The sequence below is a fragment of the Fonsecaea monophora genome, assembly GCF_001642475.1.
Source record: "Fonsecaea monophora strain CBS 269.37 chromosome Unknown Scaff70, whole genome shotgun sequence".
Taxonomy (NCBI): domain Eukaryota; kingdom Fungi; phylum Ascomycota; class Eurotiomycetes; order Chaetothyriales; family Herpotrichiellaceae; genus Fonsecaea; species Fonsecaea monophora.
Window position 1 is genome coordinate 73,368 of NW_019174001.1, and position 20,149 is coordinate 93,516.

Sequence of the window (20,149 nt, forward strand, 5' to 3'; positions counted from 1 at the left end):
ACGAAGACGGTCAGAATCCTAGCCGTGGTGCACACGGAGCGTAACGATACCACCAGCACACCAACGATCTCAGACCAGCCTCGAGATGCGTGGGCCACAACTACCCTGGATGCTCCAGTGTCTATTGAGCATCGCTTCCAAACTGCGGTGACTGATGTCAGAGCTATGACGTTAGTCTAGTTCCAGCACAAGTTAAGTTCGGAGATGAAATCCGACAGTGCAAGTTTGATACAATTCTTTTTTTCATTTCCTCAAACCCTCTAAATCATATAGACTGTGGCCAATCTTCAAATTTAGAACAATTTCATAATCATAGCATCATACCTACGACAAACAATGTTCGACCTCATCTTGCAGTGGATCCACCGAATCCTGGACCATGCTCTCTCGACGGTCAAACTCGTACAAAACCGCCAGATAGGCTGGAAAACACTGAATCGCAAAACAGGCCGCCTTGAGCGCGAACAACAGCCGATATGGAAAAAAATAAAGCTTTGGGTTCTCTTCAGTCGTCCAGTTGAATGGCTGGATCGTACGCAGTGGCTTCGGCTGTGGATCCACGAGAAGACCATCACAGCCGGTGAGAAGTCCTTGCATTGCCGCTCGTCCTGTCTTCTATACATGCTCCCGGCAAATCTCAATGATGCTAACCAATGAAATGGCGGAACAGGAAAAGAGGAAGGCACACCAGCGTCAGCTCGTCAGATCAAGGCTTTCGTGGACTTCTATCACATCAATATGGACGACTTTTCGCCTTCCGACATCCACAAGTATCGCACCTTTGAGGAATTTTTCGTGCGACAGCACAGACCTGGCGCACGACCCATCTTCGAGCAGAACGACCCCACGCGTGCCGTGGTGGTCGCAGACTGTCGTCTGGTGGTCTACCCAACTGTGGCGCAGACCAAGAAACTCTGGATCAAGGGGAGGAACTTCACCGTAGGTAACCTCATACGCGACGACGAAGTTGCCAAACCATGGCACAACGGCGCCATCGCGAGCTTCCGGCTTTCGCCTCAAGACTACCACCGCTACCACTCCCCTGTCAACGGCACGATTGAATGGTTCAAACAGATCCCCGGTGACTACTACCAGGTGGATCCGCTGTGCCTCAGAAGTGACATCGACGTCTTGACCACGAACGCGCGTTGTGCCGTGTGCATCAACTCCAAGGAATTTGGCAAGGTGCTGTTCGTGGCGATCGGCGCGACTAACGTGGGCACCGTCGAAATCAACCCCAAGTGCCAGCAGGTCGGTTCCGAGGTGAGGAAGGGCGACGAGGTCGGCTTGTTCCAGTTTGGTGGATCGAGCATCATCGTCGCATTCGAGGAGGGCCGCATCCAGTTCGACGAGGACTTACTCAGTGTGAGCCGTCACTTGATCATGATGGATGTCGAGGTGGGTATGAGTCTCGGTCGCGCCACACAGAAGAAATGATGTAAGTGGCCACGGGAGGTGACACACAAAACAAATACCAAGCAAACCACCCCACAGTCGAAGCTTCCTATGTAGCTGAACCGTTCCAGACGATCCAGCTGAACAAAGAGACACAGGACAACAAGACACTATATCCTCACCTCCTTCACGTTTATCCTGAAAACCTTCTTCGTTTTTGATTGCCTATCGTGAAGTCAGGAATCGTCCTGCGTATCACCTCGACGGATCTCTTCGGCGCAAGGAGCAAGTCTACTCGCCCAATAGTCATATGTCTGTCCCCCATCCGCCAGCAGCGCCATCTTCGCACCCAGTCCGAGCAAGGCATTTGCGACCGAGAGATGTCCATTCTGCAAAGCATAGAACAACGGTGCATGTCCGGCGCTGTCCGCAGCGTCGATATCTGCCCCTTTCTGGATGAGTAGGAGGGATGCGTCCACGTGTCCATTCTGTGCGGCGTGGTGGAGGGCGGTTGCGCCGTTTACGTCTGCTATCGAGACCGAGGCTGAATGCGAGAGGAGGAGGGCGAGGGTGGTAACGCAGCCGGACATGCCAGCATTGTGCAGAGCAGTGTAGCCATGACTACTATCGACATGGTCAACCGGGTAGCCAGACATGAGAAGGTGTTGGATTTTGGGGATGTTGGAAGCGGCGGCCGCGCGAGGGAGATCGTCCGACTTGGTCGACGTGGATGGTTTCGAGTGGGAGAAAGGTCTTGTGAATGAGCCAAGTAGTCGACGAGATGGCTTGAGAAGTCCTTTGCGTGACTCCGAATCGATGGGTGTGTGAGTTTCTCTGATTAAAGCGGGCAGCTGAAGGAGTGAAGATCTGTTCAATTGCTCTAGCGGAAGCATCAAACGATTGTCGTTTTCGTTCTCTGGGAGCAGCCTCTGAGGTCTGTGCCCAATCTCGAGGCTACGATTAGGGCTTGACGCCGACCGGAACCACTCGTATGGTGAAGAATCTAGTCGCGAGAGGATCTGGTCGACTTTGTCCTCCACTCTTGACTCCGATAGTCTAAGCCCACGTTAGTTCATGGATAAATGGAGGGTTCCGGGTGTCCTTACGACTGTCTACTGCTTTGGATCGCAGTGAGCAGCGAGGTGCTGGAGATGATGCGCAGTCTCAACGCAGGGACGTCTTCGGCACCCCATTTTAAGCGTGCAAAGAGATGAGGATTGTCTTTGCTCAACTCGGAATGCCTGCGTAGAGTGGCTGAGACTTCCTCGAGCACATCTCGACACACATTGTAGGCTGAGAGTAGTCGGACTCTTTCGTTCTCGGCCAGCGTCCGCATGTAATGCGCCCTACCATCGCCCAAGGTCTGTAGGATGCCACATAGGGTGAATAGCTCGGATGCGATGACGCGAGCCTCTGAGGGTGATTTCTTACAGGTGTGATACACGTTCCACGCGAACTGTGGCACGGTGACAAGGTCGCCTAGGCTGAATCCGAAGCTCATTTTGGCTGGTCATGGCATGCTTCTGCAATCGTCGACCATATTCCGGTGAGAGGAAGAGGAGGAGGGATGAGGGGAGGAAGGGCGTCATATATCGAGTTGCGAGAGCTGACGCTCGTGTAAAGTGTCATACCCTCTTCTACTTACATTAGCAGATTTCAACCTTAGCGAAGGTGTGAGAGTCGGGCGCCTTCATTTTACTGCCAATTTCACCTCGGCTGTAAAATTCAACTGGGCTGAATCTCCAGTCGATGCAAAACGGTAACATACAAAGCATCCTGGGATTCACTTTAGCTGTTATTTTCATGCACCTACCCGGCATGCTCTTCACACCAGCCAATCCGATGACAACTTGGACTTGTGGTCAGGCAAACGACGCCCGAACAGCCTGCCCCCTGCGGCCATGACCAGCTGCCGCATGCGCCCGATAACCCAGGGCACGGATATATGAAGGCGCTGATTCAACACTGTGACAACCCTGTGCGTCGGTAAGCCTTGGACACTTACTTAAACCCGATGGAATCAACGCACTGACAGAGGTTTACTGCCATGTCTATGATCTTCGAGGAATACCAGGAAAAGGGATCGGTTGACTCGTTCAATGCCAGCCTCAGCACCGTGTACACGAGACTTGAGCAAATTCGCCGCTCGGTTGGCCAATGTCCAGATGAGATCCTTGCGCTGAAGAATGAAGTCACCGACCTGAAGGTTCTTCTCCCAGACATTGTGGGCAGGAATAATGATGTCGAACATGGCCGATGCCATCGCCCGCTGCCTGCCATCTCGAGGATCCTCATCCATCTCGAAGAAATTCTGCCTCGGGTCGATGATGCCGCACGAGCATATCTCAGTGCCATGGGTACCCCAACGACGTTATTAGGTCGTGGGACGAAAGCACATCGTCGGCAAAAGTTGCGTGAGCTTGCGTCGTTGCTACAACAAATTCGCCCGCTGCGGGAGCAGCTGAGAAAGGCCATTGCGTCTGCTTCCGGACTTGTTCGAGTCGACCTGGCCCTTCTTGACGTTTCACGAGCTGAGAGAGCAACGACCGTGACAAGGGAAAGGAGACAGATTGACACGGCTCAAGGGGCACAACGCAAGACTCGAGAAATCAATCAGCCATTCATGCTGAGAGACAACATTCAGCACCAGAAGACAGCACAAGACCACATGTCTGCTAACGAGACCTTCGGTGCGCGGGCTACTTCTCTGGTCACATTGCCGCCGAACATGGCATTCCAGATGGACACCATCAGTCCGTGGGACTCGTCTATCTCTCACATCGGCGTAACAGTCTCTCGCTACGGCCCAGACTCGTGCAAAACATGGTGTAGCTGCGTCTGTCACCAAAAGTGCTCGGTTAATACACCCAAGATATTCCAAGGCGTCTTCGGAAGTCTCTTCCTGGGTTACTCTGGTCTACCGTTGGGCCGACAAAAATGCTCCAAAGCATCCTGCACCCGCAACACTACCTTCAGCGTCAAAGCCACGTACCACTTCCCCTCGTGGTACTTTTCCCGCGCCGTCTCCCTGGGCATTGTCAACACCCTCTCCAAAGTCTCCATCCATATTTCACTACGCACCGTCGTCCAACGCTCTGAGCTTTTCATCTTTGCAGCCCAAGGTAATGTGCTAGCTGCGCGGGACATACTCTCAAAGAAGCTCGCCCATCCAGACGAGGTACACACAAATTTCGGAAATACGGCCTTACACGTAGGCTACTAGACCCCTTTAGAGGACATGTGACATTGATAGCTAATTCGACTTGCAGTATGCCATCGACTTTGGCCATCCGGAGATCTGTGAGCTCCTCCTCCACGCCGGCGCGGACCCGACAATCGAAAACAGTATGGGCAGCTCTGCTGTGGACCAAGCATGGACCGTCATCCTCACGCAACCGGAGAATTCCCCTCTCGCAGAGAATTTCAAACGACTCTTCGGGTCGGGTGACGTCCTTGACGAAAAGGGCTTTTCTGTGATTCACAAATGCCTCCTCGGTCTCCTTCGCGTGAAACTGCAGAAACTTCTCGAGTCTCGTGCCGCAGACGTCGACGCCGTGGATACCGAGAATCGCACTGCTCTATCGTGGGCAGCGCAGAGGGGGGACGTGAAGAGTGTGGCCCAGCTTCTCCGTCACGATGCCGACCCCAATATCTGCTCCAAGTTCAAGGCGTCCCCATTGCACTATGCACTGCGGAGCAAGTCTCCCGAATGTGTTCGTCTGCTCGTCAAGGCCCGCGCATCAGTATCTTCCTGCGATTGGGGCGGCTGGCCACCCGTGCACACCGCGGCGATGAATCAAGACGACCCGGCCTACATGCTTGCTTTGATCAACGGCGGCGCGGACGTGAATGCCATGGTGTCTCCTCCAAGCAGCGCGTCTGTTGGTGGAAGCGGTAGTAGTAGTCGAGGGAAGACGGCCCTGCACCGCGCCGCTCTGAACAACCGATCGCGAATGGTGACATGTCTACTGGACCACGGAGCGCGGATCAATCAACAAAGCGTGGGCGGCTCGACCCCGCTAATGGAAGCGATCGATTACGATAGTGTGAATGTGATTAGGGTGTTGATGAGGAGAGGCGCAGACTACACCATTGGCGATGACGTGGGTCAGTCGATTCTTCACCGTGTCGCGTCTAAGGGGAGTATGAAGGCGTTGGACGTGCTTGCGAATGGAGGGTTCGATTTGTCGCAACTAAACCCCGAGAAACAGGATGCCTTTGGCTACACAGCACGAGACATTTTACACAGGGCCACGAGTATTGCTTTGAGCGAGGAGTTTGTGCGAGCGATGAAGGACTGGCTTGCGGTCCTGATGGGGCGACGAAATGAACAATCTCCTCGACCTCGTCCCTGTCCCGGTGACGAAAACGAAACCGAAGAATCATCAGATCTGGACAGTGACGACGAGTTTTTTGAAGCTCAAGAGAATCTGGCAATCCTTTGACCATACATTCACCGGTTCCGGGAGGCCGTGACGGCGGTTGTTACAGCGGCTATCCTCTCAACAGTAACCCATGGAAAACTGACGTTCCCGAACAAATTGTTGATACGCTTCATCGTCGTCGTCTTCTTGCGCTTTGCAGCCACAGTAAGAAAATGCTTCTCGCAGGGCCAGCTGGTCTGCTTCGGCTGCCAACTCCAACTCATGCTTAGCGCGGTGAAACCTGGGAGGTGTATCAGATCTCGGTGTGCCCAATCTGTGGGCCAGAGATATGGGGGGTTGGAGAAGGAGCTCACCTAGCGTACTGCAGGTCAACGATGACCACAAACCAATCCTCTCCCTCCGAAAACGTAGAGTGCTCATTCTCGCCATGAGTGTCTGCGCAGATGAGCAGTTGGTTACTCTTCATACTGCCATGCGAGACGCCACAGGAATGCAACGCCTGCAAAGCAAATGCGGTTTTCTCGCGAAGGAGGCGCACCGAACTTGCTCGAAGATGGCTATCCATGTCTCTTAGAGTGGTCGAATTGGGGAGGTATTCCATGACCAGATAGAGGCCCGTCACAACCGCGGTACTGGCATCCTCATACACCCCACAAACATACGGTAGGACTGTTCCCTGGGCGGCTCTCGCCTGGGCATACGCATTGACCTCGTTGAAGAAGCACGGAACGTACTCCCGGCCGGTTCGTCGTGGGTCACGAGTGATCTCGGCGGCGGAGTAGTATTTCAGGACGAGTTGCTGAGGCTGCTGACACACGATGTCTTTCGATATCATGCCACTGCTCGTGGGTGCATCTGCGTTGTCCGGGTAGACATCGAGGATGGCCACCGAATATCCTGGTATCTGTCTGATAATATGTCCTCGTATGGAGGCATAATTTGAAATGGAGGGGACGGGTCTCCTCTTCAACCGGCCACGGATGTGGCTAGGGAGAGGCTTGCAAGATTCAAACTCGATGGCGCGAGGTCGCACACCTTCCTCTGGCTCAGGATAACTGTTCTCAAATATCTCCTTAGACTTGCCGCCGACAAAGGGTGCAGCTTCTCCAGATCTCGAGACATAGTTCCACGCGCAGCTTTGCGACGAAATCTGTGCCACTGCGTCTGCCGAATGGCGGTTGATGTTAGGGTCACAGAAGATGGTATTGGAGGGTGTGAGGCGTTTCAGCTCAATTGGTCGCTGTGCCGAATAGAAGGCGGAGATCTCCCATTTCCCCAGTCGTGGCATGCTTCGCTATGCAAAGGGTTTCATTGAGCGGCTTTCTAGAAGGCTCGGCCGCGGTTTCAGTTGGCATAAGAGAAGAGGGTGTTTTCCACCAAGGAAGTCTCCATGCACTTCGGACTCTTTGGGGTTTATGTTCAAAAACGTGGACAAACAAGGCTCAGAATTCTGGGCTGTCTGGCCGAAAGGATTTAATCCGGCCATCATCCTTGTAAGCGAAGCAAGGCAATGGGCGCAATGTTGATGCTCTCAGGTGGATGTTGTCCAGTATCAGGCTGGCCAGCCTGATGGTGGGTGGATGGTGTGTAGGAAGTGATTGACATTGAGCAAACTTGAGATCCACTGCAAACACTAGCCAGCGGGGCTAGAGCCACTGTCCAATGGGACCAAGCATTCTGGAGAAGTTTGAAGCGCCAAGAATAACTCGGAAAGGCTCGGTCCGCAGAGCCGCATGGTTGCCTTTTTGGACACCCGTTTGCCTGGTGACGGGGATGGTAACACGGTATGTTTGCAGACGCCCAAATACACCAAACAGCACGAATCAAATGGGGCGAAGCATCACAACATACGCCACGGCAGACGGCAGATGGCAGACGGCGTTGCCACTAGTTAAAGGAGCCTAAGAGTGAGGCTGCCCCTCGAAAGTTGAGGGAAACGTGTATGAGGCTGCCCCTCGAAAGTTGAGGGAAACGTGTATCTTAGGGAAGGAACACATCAGTCACCACCTGCCTAGTCAAGTGGTGCAAGCTTTAGTCTCATGCTTAAGGTATTGTCAGGCTATTGCTCTTTTGGACTCAAGCCAACAAGTGAATATCAACATGTATGTGGGTGCCACAGCCGAGTGACAGTCTGGCTGCTTGTTTTCGCTGCTGCCACAACACATCCTCACCGCCTCAGTCCAAACCATGACTGACCGTACCTTAACATTCACAGATATCATGACATCTGGTGAATCCGACTGTCCAGCCTAGCGGTGAGGCAGAGCTCGGAACAAGCCAAGCGTACATCCGATTCGCTCCTGTCACTTCACACGCAAAGTATCCGAAAGCTGCTACCTAGAAAGTATGAGAAAACCCTCATCTCCCCGTCGCTATGGTGCATCCTCCGTCTTCAAAGGGAACACAGAGTCGTCGTCGTGGGATACAGTTCGCATTCGTGGCCTTCTGCCTCTTCGCCTTCAATATGTCCGGGTTGTGGGGGTGGCTGTAAGTATTGATTGCGGCAACGGCCGGCATATCTATCATTTGACGGGGACACTGACTTTCTGCTCAAGATGGCCCTTTTCAAACAGCCCACCGGATATGTCATCGGCCTCAACAACGGTAGGGGATACGCTCCTCGAAAAACTACGCAAAGAGTACAACTACCCGGGCCTCGCCGCCGCTTCCAGCAGACATGGCGACTTTTCCTCTGCGGTTACTGGTCTGAGGCGGATAGGGGCCTCGCTCAAGATCACCAAGGACGATCAATTTCATCTGGCGTCAAACACCAAGGCGATGACGGCCACTACCTTTGCAATTCTGGTTCAAGCTGGGCATTTGCGGTGGGATTCCACACTGGAGGAAGCCATTCCCTCTCTCGCTGATTCTATGGCCGAGGAGCACAAGAACACCACGATCAAGATGTTGACGTCGCATCGATCAGGCCTCGATATTGACTGGGCTGCCGATACCTCGTTCTATGAGTCCTTGTACAGGCCCGACATATCCCCGAAGCAGGGTCGATGGCTGATGGTCCAGAAAGCACTGACCCAACCTCCAGCGAGAACCAAGGGCAGATTTTGTTACGACAACACCAACTATTTGATCACTGCCGCCATCATAGAGTTGATAATCGGAAGTACCTGGGAAGACTTTGTCCAGACTCGAATTTTCGAGCCTCTGGGCATGCAACACACAGGGTTTGGGCCCAACGATGAGACCAACGTTACTTCGATCTGCAATCCCTGGCCACACCGGTGGGTGTCGGAGCCGTATGGAGCGGCGGAACCTGTTTCAGACGTCGACTTTGACCACCGCGACAAACCGCCGGCTTTCAACCCAGCCGCGCGGGTTCATGCGCCGATGGCACAGTACAACAAGTTCCTGCAGGCTCACATCGATGGAGTCAACGGGTTAGACACGCCTCTCGGGCTGTCTCAGGAGATGTTCAAATTCCTGCACACGCCCTACGCAGACGACGACATCTACACGCCCGGTGGGTGGCATTGTCAACGGCGGAACCCAGACGGTTCCGTCTACAGCATTTCGCACCCGGGGAGCAACAGGTACAACTACGTAGTCGCGTACGCTGTCATTGGGAACGGTGGTGGTGGTGAAGAGGACCGCGAGGGAACGTACATGGTCATGACCAACATCGGTGGACTGGGCGTTGGCGACGGGTTGCGCAAGATCGCCGATGATCTGATAGACGGACGTCTCGCGCTTTTTTCCCACGGTTGAATACGTACATCGATGTTGTTTTGAGTGGAATAAAGGGGCGTAGAATGGCTTATTCTGCGTGCTCTAAGGGAAAAGGGAAGGCTTTTTTGGGGAGCAACACTGATAGATAACTACCACTTTCAGAGAACGGCAGAACGGTAGAGGGCGGATTCATGATGAATGACCGGTCATTTCACTCAATGATAACATTACCCAAGTACGAGGTGCCTGCCTACAGTACTCCGTGCAAGCAGTGCTCGAATTCCGGACTCCGTAATATGTCCTGTCTCCACCACCACCATCTCCATCTCCATCTCCGATCTCCACCGTCCCCACGCCCAACAACCCTTACAAGCTCCAATTCTGGATACAAACGGCAAGGGCTCGCTAGCTGAGTACATAATAGCTCCGATGAGGTACCTCGTACATACATATGTATGTCAGAAACTGACCATTTCGTAAGCACCCCCTCGCTCCTTTTTTGGGGACCTCGGAGCCCATGGAATGAACCACCGCTACACGATCCACGGTACATGCGATATACGCATTCGTCAGTGGCACCAGTGGCACCATTGACTTGGCCTGGCCTGGCCTGGCCCTCTACTGAGATCAATAATCCTCGTAAGTCGGAGGGGGCGGAAATCGGGGCCATGTACGAATAGAACTGGCCACTGCGGAGCCGAAAAGCGAAAAGCGAGGTACGACGGCCCCAGTGCCATACTATCGTGGTATTACGTTTCTGTGAGCAGCCCAGAAACCGAGGACGCATGCACGAATCGGTTGACCTATTGCCTATCCAGCCCAGAATTGGTCATGGTACAACCAGATCCTCGCTCACATTCGGACATTCCCCGTAAAGCCCTCTTCAACCAGACGATGAAACACGATCGCTCGGGTTGATGGAAGCTGGCTGTCCGACGTTCTCTCCGTGGATATCCAATTCATGCCTGGGTCAGCCAGAGTCTCGCTCCCATCAGAGCCCAAAAAGCCACGGTACGTCTTCCCATTCTGGCCCTTCTTTCTCCACCAATTGGACATGTCTGTGTTTTGGGACCCTTCGCGTCGGTGACGAGGTGCATTGGCCGGCATTGAGCCACTGACAGAAATCTTCTCACATGATCTAAGCATCATCATCATCAGCAAGCCTGAGACAAACGTCTTACTGGGAATGAACTGACCAAACAATTGTCATCGACCACTATAGTGCCGCCTGCCTCGCCAAACCCTCCCCCAGTGACTCCTGTCATCTGGCCTCTTTGGATCGCCAATGCAAATCTAGCAAGCACCCCCTCCTGCTTTGACAACAGATGTTAGATGCCATTGCAGCCTAGCGTGGGGGATGGCGTGGAGGTGCGTGCGTCCGTCAAATCATATGGAGACTCGACATAATCCATGCCCTGACCAACAGCTCGTCCATGGAACCTACCGTGACAAAACTGTCTTCTGCAGTGCGCCTCAGTTCCACATCGTTCTGACTGGTGATCTCGTAGCTGCGGTGCATTGCCCGACGACTTCGGAGTCCACTGGAAGCCACGGCTCCAGAGCCATCGTCATCCTCATCGCTATCGTTGTCGTCTGCATTCCGAGTGCGTCGGCTCCGTCGACCTCCAAATCTGAGAGACGAGTGCACCCCTCCACCAGGATTAGCAACGTCGATCCCTTTTTCTGCCGCCTCGCGTTCTCGACTGTCGCCTCCGGGGCCGAAGATTTTGACGGTACTGTCAATGCCGCTGCAAGCAATCATAGGCTCATACGGGTGGCCCTGAACCACATTGACAACCTCGCCGTCTCCTTCCAGAATATTGAGGATCTTGCACGTCTTCCTGTCCCAGATGAAGAAATTGCCATCATCGGAGCCGCTGACAACGTACTCATCATTGAGACCACAGAAATTCACGTCCTTGACAGTCCGTGTATTACAATGGCCTTTGTAAACTTTGGTATGTGACGTGTAGGGTACCTGGAGATTCACCGAAGCTCGTTCACGATACCGCGCAAACCCGATACGCCGTCGGAAGAAGAGACGTTCCGGTGCCTCCCCATCGTCGTCTTCTTCCTCGGTCTCTGAAGTGTCTGATTCCCATTCTTCGCCCTCGATATTGTCTTCATTTCCATCTTCGTCCGCATCCTCGACGTGGACAGTAAGTGGAGTGCCCATTTCTACATCTGGCTGGCTGGATCCCTCCGTGGTCTCGTGCGGAGTTTGGGCCGACTCCGTTGAAGACTCCCCCAAGTGGGTTCTCACAATGCCGATAGCTTCAACAATACGTTCCTCTTCGTCCGGGTCGATGTCTTCTTGAGACCGTTCTTCCTCCAAATCTGAGCTGGCCAACCGAAGTCTCAACCCCCCAAACGCTCGGTTCACAAAATCGAACGTAACCCCTTCCGCGGCACGCATGAGTAGGGACCGGCCTACCTTAAGCCCCCAGAACCTGGTTGCTGCGCCCTTGTCCATCACGCGTATTGTCGTGGAGGGATTCGACGGGTCAGACCGAGTCTCAGACATACCATGGCTGGCTACCAGCTCAATATTGTCGAGGGCTCTCGTGAAAGCCTGCACAGCCGACTTCTGATTCCTGAAAACATGACGAGTTTCGTCCCGCTCGAAACGATTTGTGTCTAGGTCCACAACCGGGGTCTCATCTTCTGCCAGATCCAAGAGATAGGCTTCCAATTTCGGCACAAAGGTTTGTACCGTGTCCTCTCGATCGAGGGGAAATCGAGGACTATCGGTACTCACGTTGGGCGGCCGCTTAAAACCTTGCAATACCGCAACTTGCCCACCATCTAGCCACAGAAGAATGGCTTTCAGGAAGTCGTAGCAAAATCTCGACTCTTTGCAGATGTTCTTACCTTCGTGAGCTGCAGGTCTAATCTGGTCGAATTGTGCGAGCCGAACATCCGGGGCTGAGGTGAGGCTTTGCAAACGTCCACCGAGGGTGCGGGCCAAACAGCCAGCCGCTTGCACGAATCGCCAACTCGATTGTCGATTTCTCCTCAAAGTATTTTGTAGAGTGACATCCTCCTCACTCGGGTTTATCGGGTATGACCATGTACGGATGACCTCGTCCATCTGAGGAAGCAGCGAGGCACATCGGCCAAGGGCACTAGTAAATGCGGCCGTATGGGGTGTGAGATCTGAAGTCCCCTCTAGAGACGCAGAAACATCGGCGCTTAATGAGGCAGAGAAGTCAAACAAGGTCTTGCGGAGTTGAATGAGTGATCTTGCCACCCGTTCACTCGATTTCTGAGCTTCCGAGAGCAGGAGCTCATGAGCTGACGAGGTCCCAGCCGTCGTTTCGGACATGGGGGAAGGGATAGGGATAAGCTCAGACTCTCCGTCAGCGAACCTTGCCAACAGAGCAGTGCGGCCCTCTTCTGGACGGTCGTCCGGAACCCTCCGTAGACGCCTACTGGGATTGGCTGCATCGCCCAGACTGCTGGAAGAGGCGTTCGCTTTTCCCCTCTTCCTTTTGCGGCCGGAAAGGCTTCTAAGCAGGAAACCTTCATGGGCCCGGGCATCGGCTTCCCTCACGTCGGGCGACTGGACGATATCAAAACTGTAGATATGATCTGAAGACCAAGAGGCCACGAGATTGTTGGGGTTGGCATCACTGATCTTGCACGCCGTGATATGGCCATGTCCACGCGGTCCCATCTTGCGCTTGTTGTTAGGCCCAAATCGTCTAACACACCTGGTTGCGTCAGCCATGGCCTCGTCTTCTGGGGAGCCCGCGTCAGGCTTTCGAGTGCCAGGTTGGCCCTTCTCAGAGCTCAGATCTCGACCAAGCATGCGCCTGTCGTGCAAAAAGCAATGAAGATGAGCCCCACCAAGCGCAATGTACTGTGGCTGACTGGGCGCGCAGGAGATGGTGTTCAAATCGAGGGCATATTTCTTGTAAGAAATGAGGGGAGGAGGCGAGTCGCCACTGTCGCTCTGAGCTCCCTGGTGAAATCGTGCGAAGCCCCGGAGACCCCGAGGAGCAGGATATGCTGACGAAGGCTGTCTGAGATCCCATTGTCGCACATCGCCATCCTCGGAGCACGTCAAGAACAGGTAAGGACTGGACTCGGTCACTATTCTCTTTGTGCGATCTGAGTGGCTTCGATATACCCGACAGTTGGTATTGCCTTCATTCAGCCACCTCGCGTTCCGAAAGAACCTGTTGAACCTCCGGCTTCTTGTGCCTGCGTCGCTCGACGTGCTCTGGCTCGCAGCTCCAGCATATTCCAGATCGAAGACGCGGACTTCGGAGTCTCCGGCGCATGTAACAACGGTGTGATCGCCCGAGTGGGGCATGAACTTGACTGAGAAGATGTTTGCATGGTGACCGGTGCTCACACTTGTGTTCAGCGTAAAGGGCTGGGTACTCCCAGGTGCATTGTAATCCCAGATATTGAGATAGGTATCATCGGAGCCTGAAGCCAGAAGGTTGCCACTTTTCGACCAACTACCAAAGACAGTATCAGCACAGGTGTCCCTTACGCACGCAACGAGAACGGAGGGGGGGGGGGGGGCAGAATTGGTGAGACCTATACCAGAGGGCATTGACGCAACCGGTGTGAGCTCCAAGCTCATTGACAATATCCAAATCTTCCACCCAAGACTTATCCCCATACAGAGTTTTAATGGACCTGCTTCTTCTTGTCTCGCCCAAAGATCGCTTCAGTAGCCGAAGGTCAAACTTGTCGCCCATGTCGTATCAGCCGGGGGGCAACTGAAGTCTGTAAACTGAGGAGGGGATGAATTGACACATGCAAGATACGAAGCCTTGTGCCGACGAGGATGACCTCGGCTGAGGGCGCAGTTGGATGTGATGTGAGGTTTGTTCGGTGCCGGCTCAAATTGTGCACGCACGGGGAACTATGAACGAGGCTAACGGTGGAGGGAGCATGTGGTTTCTGAGTTGCACCGAGTATTGTGGAAGCGCTCGGCTAAAATGGTGGCAAAGCGAGCGCTGGAAGAGGGCAGCAGTCTGTGAGAGACGATACAGAGTGGTTCTTGGTAAGAAGCAGGTACCCAAGAGGGAGCAAAGCCTTGGATCTAGAGAGGGACTTAGTGATGTGGGCGCAGTCAGAGGGATGTGTTTACGCCATGCTGAGTGATGGCGGAGGCGGAGGTGCGGACCATACAATAACCATGAAGATGGAAAATGAGGGAAGGACCCAAGCATTGCCGTCACCGTCACTGGCACCACGACCCGCCAAACGGAAATGGTTGTTAGCCTTGCTGGTGCCACTAGTGCCTCTGAGGGCCACTAAATGCCACTAGTTCAACCCCGCGCAGGTCACCGAGGCTCAAGACATTAGCAAACTCCTCGTAATGCTCATGGCTTTACTCGTATTTGTACATCCGTCCAGTGTTACGCCTATAGGCCCCTTATGTACAAGTAGTATTCAGCAAGTTGTAACCCTATTGCTCGGGTCTTTTTTGTCATTCGGCGTCCTCCCTCCTCATTCCGCATCTACTAGTACTCGTACAGTAAGTAGATACAAGCTACTTTCAAACTCTTGAGAATCCACCCTCGGTAGAATCCCATCCCACTCATTCGTCAGACCTCAATGTAAGGCATTATTTGATATTTCAACAATTCTGCTCAATGGTTTTTTCTTCTTCTTTCCAACAAGGAAGTTTCATCCAGTGTTCTCCCTCGAGCGATGGGGCTCCCGTGAAACACCGTTTCCCAGCCTTTCGTGCTCATAGTACATGTTTGCCTCCTTGTCTTCTGTAACGCCTCCCGGGTATACCCCATTACCAGCCGAAGCATATCCCACGTAATACTCGCTGGCCATTTATCTGGCCCCGTGATCCACACCCTTTTTTTTCAATATGCGCCTCCTGTTTCGGGAAGTTGCTAGGATGGCTATACGCCAGACAGCTTCATTGTTCTCGTACAACGCCGTGTGCCATGGCTCCGGAAAAGCCTCTTTGCAGCTCCCACTCTGAGCCGCAGCGACTGATGTCCATAGAATAAGGCCTCCCGGTTTTAGAGCCCTCGCCCTGTTGTGTGCGCACCTCGGTTCTCAATCGTTTGCTCTAGAGTAATGGCAGACGCATCTCCTTGCATTTCACAAGCCATATGGGGTGTTTCTTCCGGCTGCGGTGGATCGAGTAGATCATGATAACCATTTGAGCTCGGTATTGGTAGGCCCGCGGGGGGGTGTGGCAAACTTTGTCTTGTTGCTGCCTATAACCACAATGCCCGCTAGCAGTCGCGACTATCTCGACTTTGGACCCGGTTTGCCTCACCTAACTATCATCTGTGCGGCGTTTTTTGCTCGTGAGTGATTTTCGAACGTTCTCCATTGCGGTAATTGCACTTTCGATCTGCTCGGCCTCTCCCGCGAGCTCTTGAAGCATTAGTTCCAATTCGACACACCGGCGCCGAAGCCTGATAATCTCTTCTCTAAGAACCTCAACGGAGCCCGAAGTCAGAATGGGATCGTTTGCCACGGGGGTCGTGGAACCAGAAACCGGCCTCGTCTCGGGAAGCTTTTCCTTACCGGACTCGAGTTCTTCAATTCGTTTCTGCAGCGCTGCCCGTTCTCGCTCCCACCCTTCTCGCTCCAGTCTGAACCGTCGTGCTTCGTCAGCTCCCTTGAGTTGTAGTTGCGATGACATAGCCACGATTTGTCTCCACTGTGCACCATCTGCTGACGATTGCTGATGAACTTCGTCACGTGATTTGACCAGATCCTGGACCTGACTTTCCAATGCATCTACCTGTTGCTGGAGCCGTATTTTGTCCTCGGTCAACGTGTTGATTTCGTGATCGGACACTTGCGACTTCTTGTCCAAAGCGGTGCACCGAATCTGAGACCTTGAAAAAGCGGCCAACAACTGGTCATGTTCACGTTGTAGAGTCTGAAGCGCGAGAGTCTTGGTCGAAATCTGGTGTTGTAGGTCTTGGAGGTGAGAAGTGTGGGCAGCCTGAGTTGTCGTGGGAGAGTATTGTACATATTCCGAACTCCCTGTCCGCGGATATTGAATTGATGGTGGTGACGGCAGCGTGCGGCTGGATGGTTGAGATTGCATGGGCGACTGTGCTGAGCCGAAAACCGAACTGGAAGACGAGGCATGAGGCGACTGCCCCGAGCCCGAGGCCGTCTGCTCGTATGGTGGATTTCTTTTCAACTCTTCCCCTTGAAGGATTGGGGGAAGTCCTTGTTCGAATGGACGTGGCATTTGGACAGCTGGGTGCTCAAGTGTGCGACGTTGGTGATCATCACTTCGAGGAGTGTCTGGCGGAAGGGGTGCTTTGCGGGGGTCATTTATAGATGTGGGAGCCGCCGAAGATTGCCCATGGATAGATAAACGACGTATGTCGTTTACAAATGGGGGCGGAACAACATCAGCCAGGGGGGGTAACCCCGGTTTCGACGTAACTACGTGTGACTGTATGAGGCGACTCGTATTTCGAAGTTCATTGAGGGTCCATGTAAGAGACTGTTTGAGGCCTAGCTTAGTCACTTCGACTCCGATAGACTTTTTTGGTCCCGTCAGCACTTCCCGTTCCAATGGGGCGGACCGGGGCTTACCTCGAAAGGGCTTTTTTGCCCTGTTGAAATGGCCAGAGCTCGAGTGACCTCTGATTGAAGCTCCAAGAACCCATGTACGAGGTCCAGCACCAGCGACTCGGTATCTGAACAGTTGCCGCATGATCCGCGCCACGCTTGATGATGGGGTATATCTTCTGGAGGGGGCGCGGGAGGGCGATGCTCTCCCGGGTAAACATACGAGCTGGTCTGGGGGGCGAAAGGCGGTCGTCAGTCACTCTCACCAATAGACGTGCCCATCCCAACCCTTCCGAGGATATGGTTATGGCGTCTATGCGACCACCAGTCACATACCTGAGGGTATATCCTGCTCTTGGACGATTGCACGTCTGTTTCTAACCTCTCCGGTATATAATCCAGTCGCGGACGCTTGTCCGGAGGCTCTTCCAACTCCACCCGTGGACTGGTGCTCCCGGGAGACCAGAAGTATCTAGCAGGAGATGATCGGTCTGTGGTACGTCGCTGGTGAGATTGGTCCATAGGCAGGTCGCGTTTTCGGGGTGTCTGATGCAACGACGGCGAGAAAGGACCATCTACCCCTCGGCGAGAGGGTTCAGGCGCACTGGTGACACGGGAGAGGAGGCTGGAAGCCATAGAGGTATTGGGCTTCACATCTTCTGGCTCATCTGGAGAATAGAAATCACCGTCCATCCCTTCCACCGATCTCGCACCAGCTTCTGGTCCTTTGTCAAACGGGAGTGGCGTGTGCAAGGCAACATTTGAGGGGACAGTGGCTGAGGAAGAGGACGCGTGTGGCAAACCAGCGCGAGGACAAGGAGGGTCGGTCTAGGACGAGGACTTTTTTTTCTTCTCGGTTTAGGCGCCGTGTAATCGTACGTACCTTCCCGCCTAAGTTATCGTAAAGGACGGGCGCGGGAGGCAAATCCTTGATATTGCATACTCGCGGACTGCGACGAGAGCCAGGACGGGTACCATAGCATGCCTAAGCAGGCATGGGGGAGACTGTATAGTATGTTATGTCCTTGACTGGATCGCCCTGCAGCTAGGAAGGAAATGGGATCGAGCAAAGACCAGGGCGAGGTAACAGAGATGGTGGTCGTCGATTGGACCGTGGAAAGGCGGGCGCCAGGGGATAAAGAGGATCTGGTCGAGAGAAGGCAGAGATCGAGAAGGATTGGAGAAGAGGAGCAAGAACTATGATAATTGGAGTCAGCCCGCAGGAAGTACGAGGTAAATTTTGGGAATGGAAAAAGATCCAGAGATCACCGCGCTCCGTACTTTGTTTCGAAGAAGTTTAGTACGTAGTGGTGCGCATGGATCACTTTACCAGCAGGGCGCCAACGGTCAAAGTTTAGCCTCCCGCCAGTCAAGGATACTGCAACGGGCAGCCTGGTGGTGCGTCTCGGCCGCGAGGGCCATCTTTTTGGGAAATGGGAGCTCCGATTCGCCTACGTAGAGGGCCTTGAGGGTTTCCAGGTGGGTGAAATGTTTGCTTCGCTCCGCGTGTGGTCCATTGTAACAGAGATGTTCTGTAAAAGGTGCGCTTGCTCCTTTGGGCTCGCCACGGCTGGCGTGTTTTCGGGATGCGAACGAGGCCAGCTATTGTGTCATTGGCAGGGCGGAATGGATCTGGAAGAGCCTATCGGAGGTGACCTCGACAACTGACATCAAAAAACTAACCCGAGGGGGGAAGTGGTGTAAGGATTGCTGGAGTCAAGGAAACGGCACCCATGGGGGACCTAACATTCCACGAGAGATAACGTGATCGAAGACAGAGAAAAGGAAAAAGGGGGGGAGGAGGGGGAGGAAGCGAGCGTCATGCACAACAAGGAGGTCGAGGGAAAAAAAAAGATCCTATACCCAAAGGCAGATGCAATGCCTTGTTGGGAAGTTCCCCAGCCTATCTAGGGAAAGCTTCGAGGCAAGGGAAGCTGGCTGACTCGTCGCCGCCTTGGGTGAATGGCGCTCACTGGGTAAGAGCAGCGAGAACCAGTCATCGGCCACCACTAACAGCACTTCACAGCCATACCACCTCCCACCAGGTGATTACCCCTACAAGTCTCCAGCTGGTGCCAACTGCAGACAACAGCCAACAGCCAACGGCAGCCACCCTTCCGAAATTCTTACCTGATCAATTGCCACTGCTGCACTCCATAACTGTGTGTTGTAACCTCTCCAGCTCCAGTTTTCCGATGACTACAGTTGACCACAGTATTAGATAAGCCACTCACTAAACCCGATCCCTACCCATCTCCTCCGGAGCCAAGCGCGGCCGCAAAAGAGACCCATCGACAGAACGAAAGATGAACCGACTACCAAATGGATTAGTGACCACAAGCTCGGCCGTGTGGACTAGGGCCTCCAATGCCTAGCCAGCAAAATGGGACAAGAGAGGGGACTCCGTTGGACAAGGCAAGTACAAATGTGGTACATGGGCACTAGGTACCTACATCACATCGAAAAGAGGGCTCTTCTCACGCTCCTTGAAAGGTATCGGCACCCGAGGACAGGCCACGATCAGGCATACCACGTGGGTGCTAGTAACATTGACCCAAGGTAGGGATATGTATATCACCCAACTCTTTTGATCCTTGAGATACTGGGTCGCTAGGCACGATCGAGACAGGCAAGTCGTGAAGGAATGTCATGGGCCAATTCACACCGAATACTTGCCGAATCCTGCAGGGTCCACGACCAAGACAAATCCAACGTTATCATGCTCTGGAGTCTCTGCCTTTACAAGTAGTAGTGCCAGTTCTCGCACGAAACGAATCCCTTCGCAGCCTAGCACTTATCCGGTTAGAGATCTGCAGAGCAAAGTATACCGCTCTTGCCTCTCCCTCCTGACCACCACGCCTCTTGGTCTCGCCGCAGGCCCGCAAGAACGCATAGCGAGGTTCACACAAGACTGCTCCTACTAGAATTAGAAAGAGAGAGGTACTGGATTACTACGGACCCCTGGCAGGGATAGCATGACGAATCAGAAGTCTCAAGCACAGCCGAAAGGTTTTGAGAGGAGCCGAGACGGAAGCGGTTTCTTGCAATGAGACCAGTAAGAGAGAGACATCTCTGCTCTGAGTAATGGGCGATAGCGAAAAAAAAAAACAACAATAATTACTCTTCATTCAAGTCAAGTGGTCAATGCACCT

The 20,149-nt window shown here is 53.5% G+C and overlaps 7 protein-coding genes across 7 annotated transcripts; 3 read left to right on the forward strand and 4 right to left on the reverse strand.

Moving 5' to 3' along the window:
• Positions 1–336: 336 nt before the first annotated feature.
• On the forward strand, positions 337–1,437 carry AYO21_08260 (phosphatidylserine decarboxylase; the record flags this gene model as incomplete). The annotated part of the gene is made up of 2 exons (XM_022658207.1): positions 337–580; positions 671–1,437. 2 exons carry the CDS (start codon positions 337–339, stop codon positions 1,435–1,437), a joined length of 1,011 nt encoding a protein of 336 aa, XP_022509480.1.
• A 194-nt stretch (positions 1,438–1,631) lies between these two features.
• AYO21_08261 (hypothetical protein) lies at positions 1,632–2,896 on the reverse strand (the record flags this gene model as incomplete). Its single annotated transcript, XM_022658208.1, has 2 exons — positions 1,632–2,451; positions 2,502–2,896. The coding sequence occupies 2 exons, from the start codon at positions 2,894–2,896 to the stop codon at positions 1,632–1,634; spliced, it is 1,215 nt and encodes a 404-aa protein (XP_022509481.1).
• Positions 2,897–3,442: 546 nt separating this feature from the next.
• Positions 3,443–5,840, forward strand: AYO21_08262 (hypothetical protein; the record flags this gene model as incomplete). The annotated part of the gene is made up of 2 exons (XM_022658209.1): positions 3,443–4,606; positions 4,665–5,840. 2 exons carry the CDS (start codon positions 3,443–3,445, stop codon positions 5,838–5,840), a joined length of 2,340 nt encoding a protein of 779 aa, XP_022509482.1.
• A 57-nt stretch (positions 5,841–5,897) lies between these two features.
• On the reverse strand, positions 5,898–7,068 carry AYO21_08263 (hypothetical protein; the record flags this gene model as incomplete). Its single annotated transcript, XM_022658210.1, has 2 exons — positions 5,898–6,060; positions 6,134–7,068. The coding sequence occupies 2 exons, from the start codon at positions 7,066–7,068 to the stop codon at positions 5,898–5,900; spliced, it is 1,098 nt and encodes a 365-aa protein (XP_022509483.1).
• Positions 7,069–8,244: 1,176 nt separating this feature from the next.
• AYO21_08264 (hypothetical protein) lies at positions 8,245–9,503 on the forward strand (the record flags this gene model as incomplete). The annotated part of the gene is made up of 2 exons (XM_022658211.1): positions 8,245–8,267; positions 8,336–9,503. 2 exons carry the CDS (start codon positions 8,245–8,247, stop codon positions 9,501–9,503), a joined length of 1,191 nt encoding a protein of 396 aa, XP_022509484.1.
• A 1,342-nt stretch (positions 9,504–10,845) lies between these two features.
• AYO21_08265 (hypothetical protein) lies at positions 10,846–14,179 on the reverse strand (the record flags this gene model as incomplete). The annotated part of the gene is made up of 2 exons (XM_022658212.1): positions 10,846–13,933; positions 14,022–14,179. 2 exons carry the CDS (start codon positions 14,177–14,179, stop codon positions 10,846–10,848), a joined length of 3,246 nt encoding a protein of 1,081 aa, XP_022509485.1.
• Positions 14,180–15,732: 1,553 nt separating this feature from the next.
• AYO21_08266 (hypothetical protein) lies at positions 15,733–16,668 on the reverse strand (the record flags this gene model as incomplete). The annotated part of the gene is made up of 1 exon (XM_022658213.1): positions 15,733–16,668. One exon carries the CDS (start codon positions 16,666–16,668, stop codon positions 15,733–15,735), a length of 936 nt encoding a protein of 311 aa, XP_022509486.1.
• Between the last annotated feature and the right edge of the window lie 3,481 nt (positions 16,669–20,149).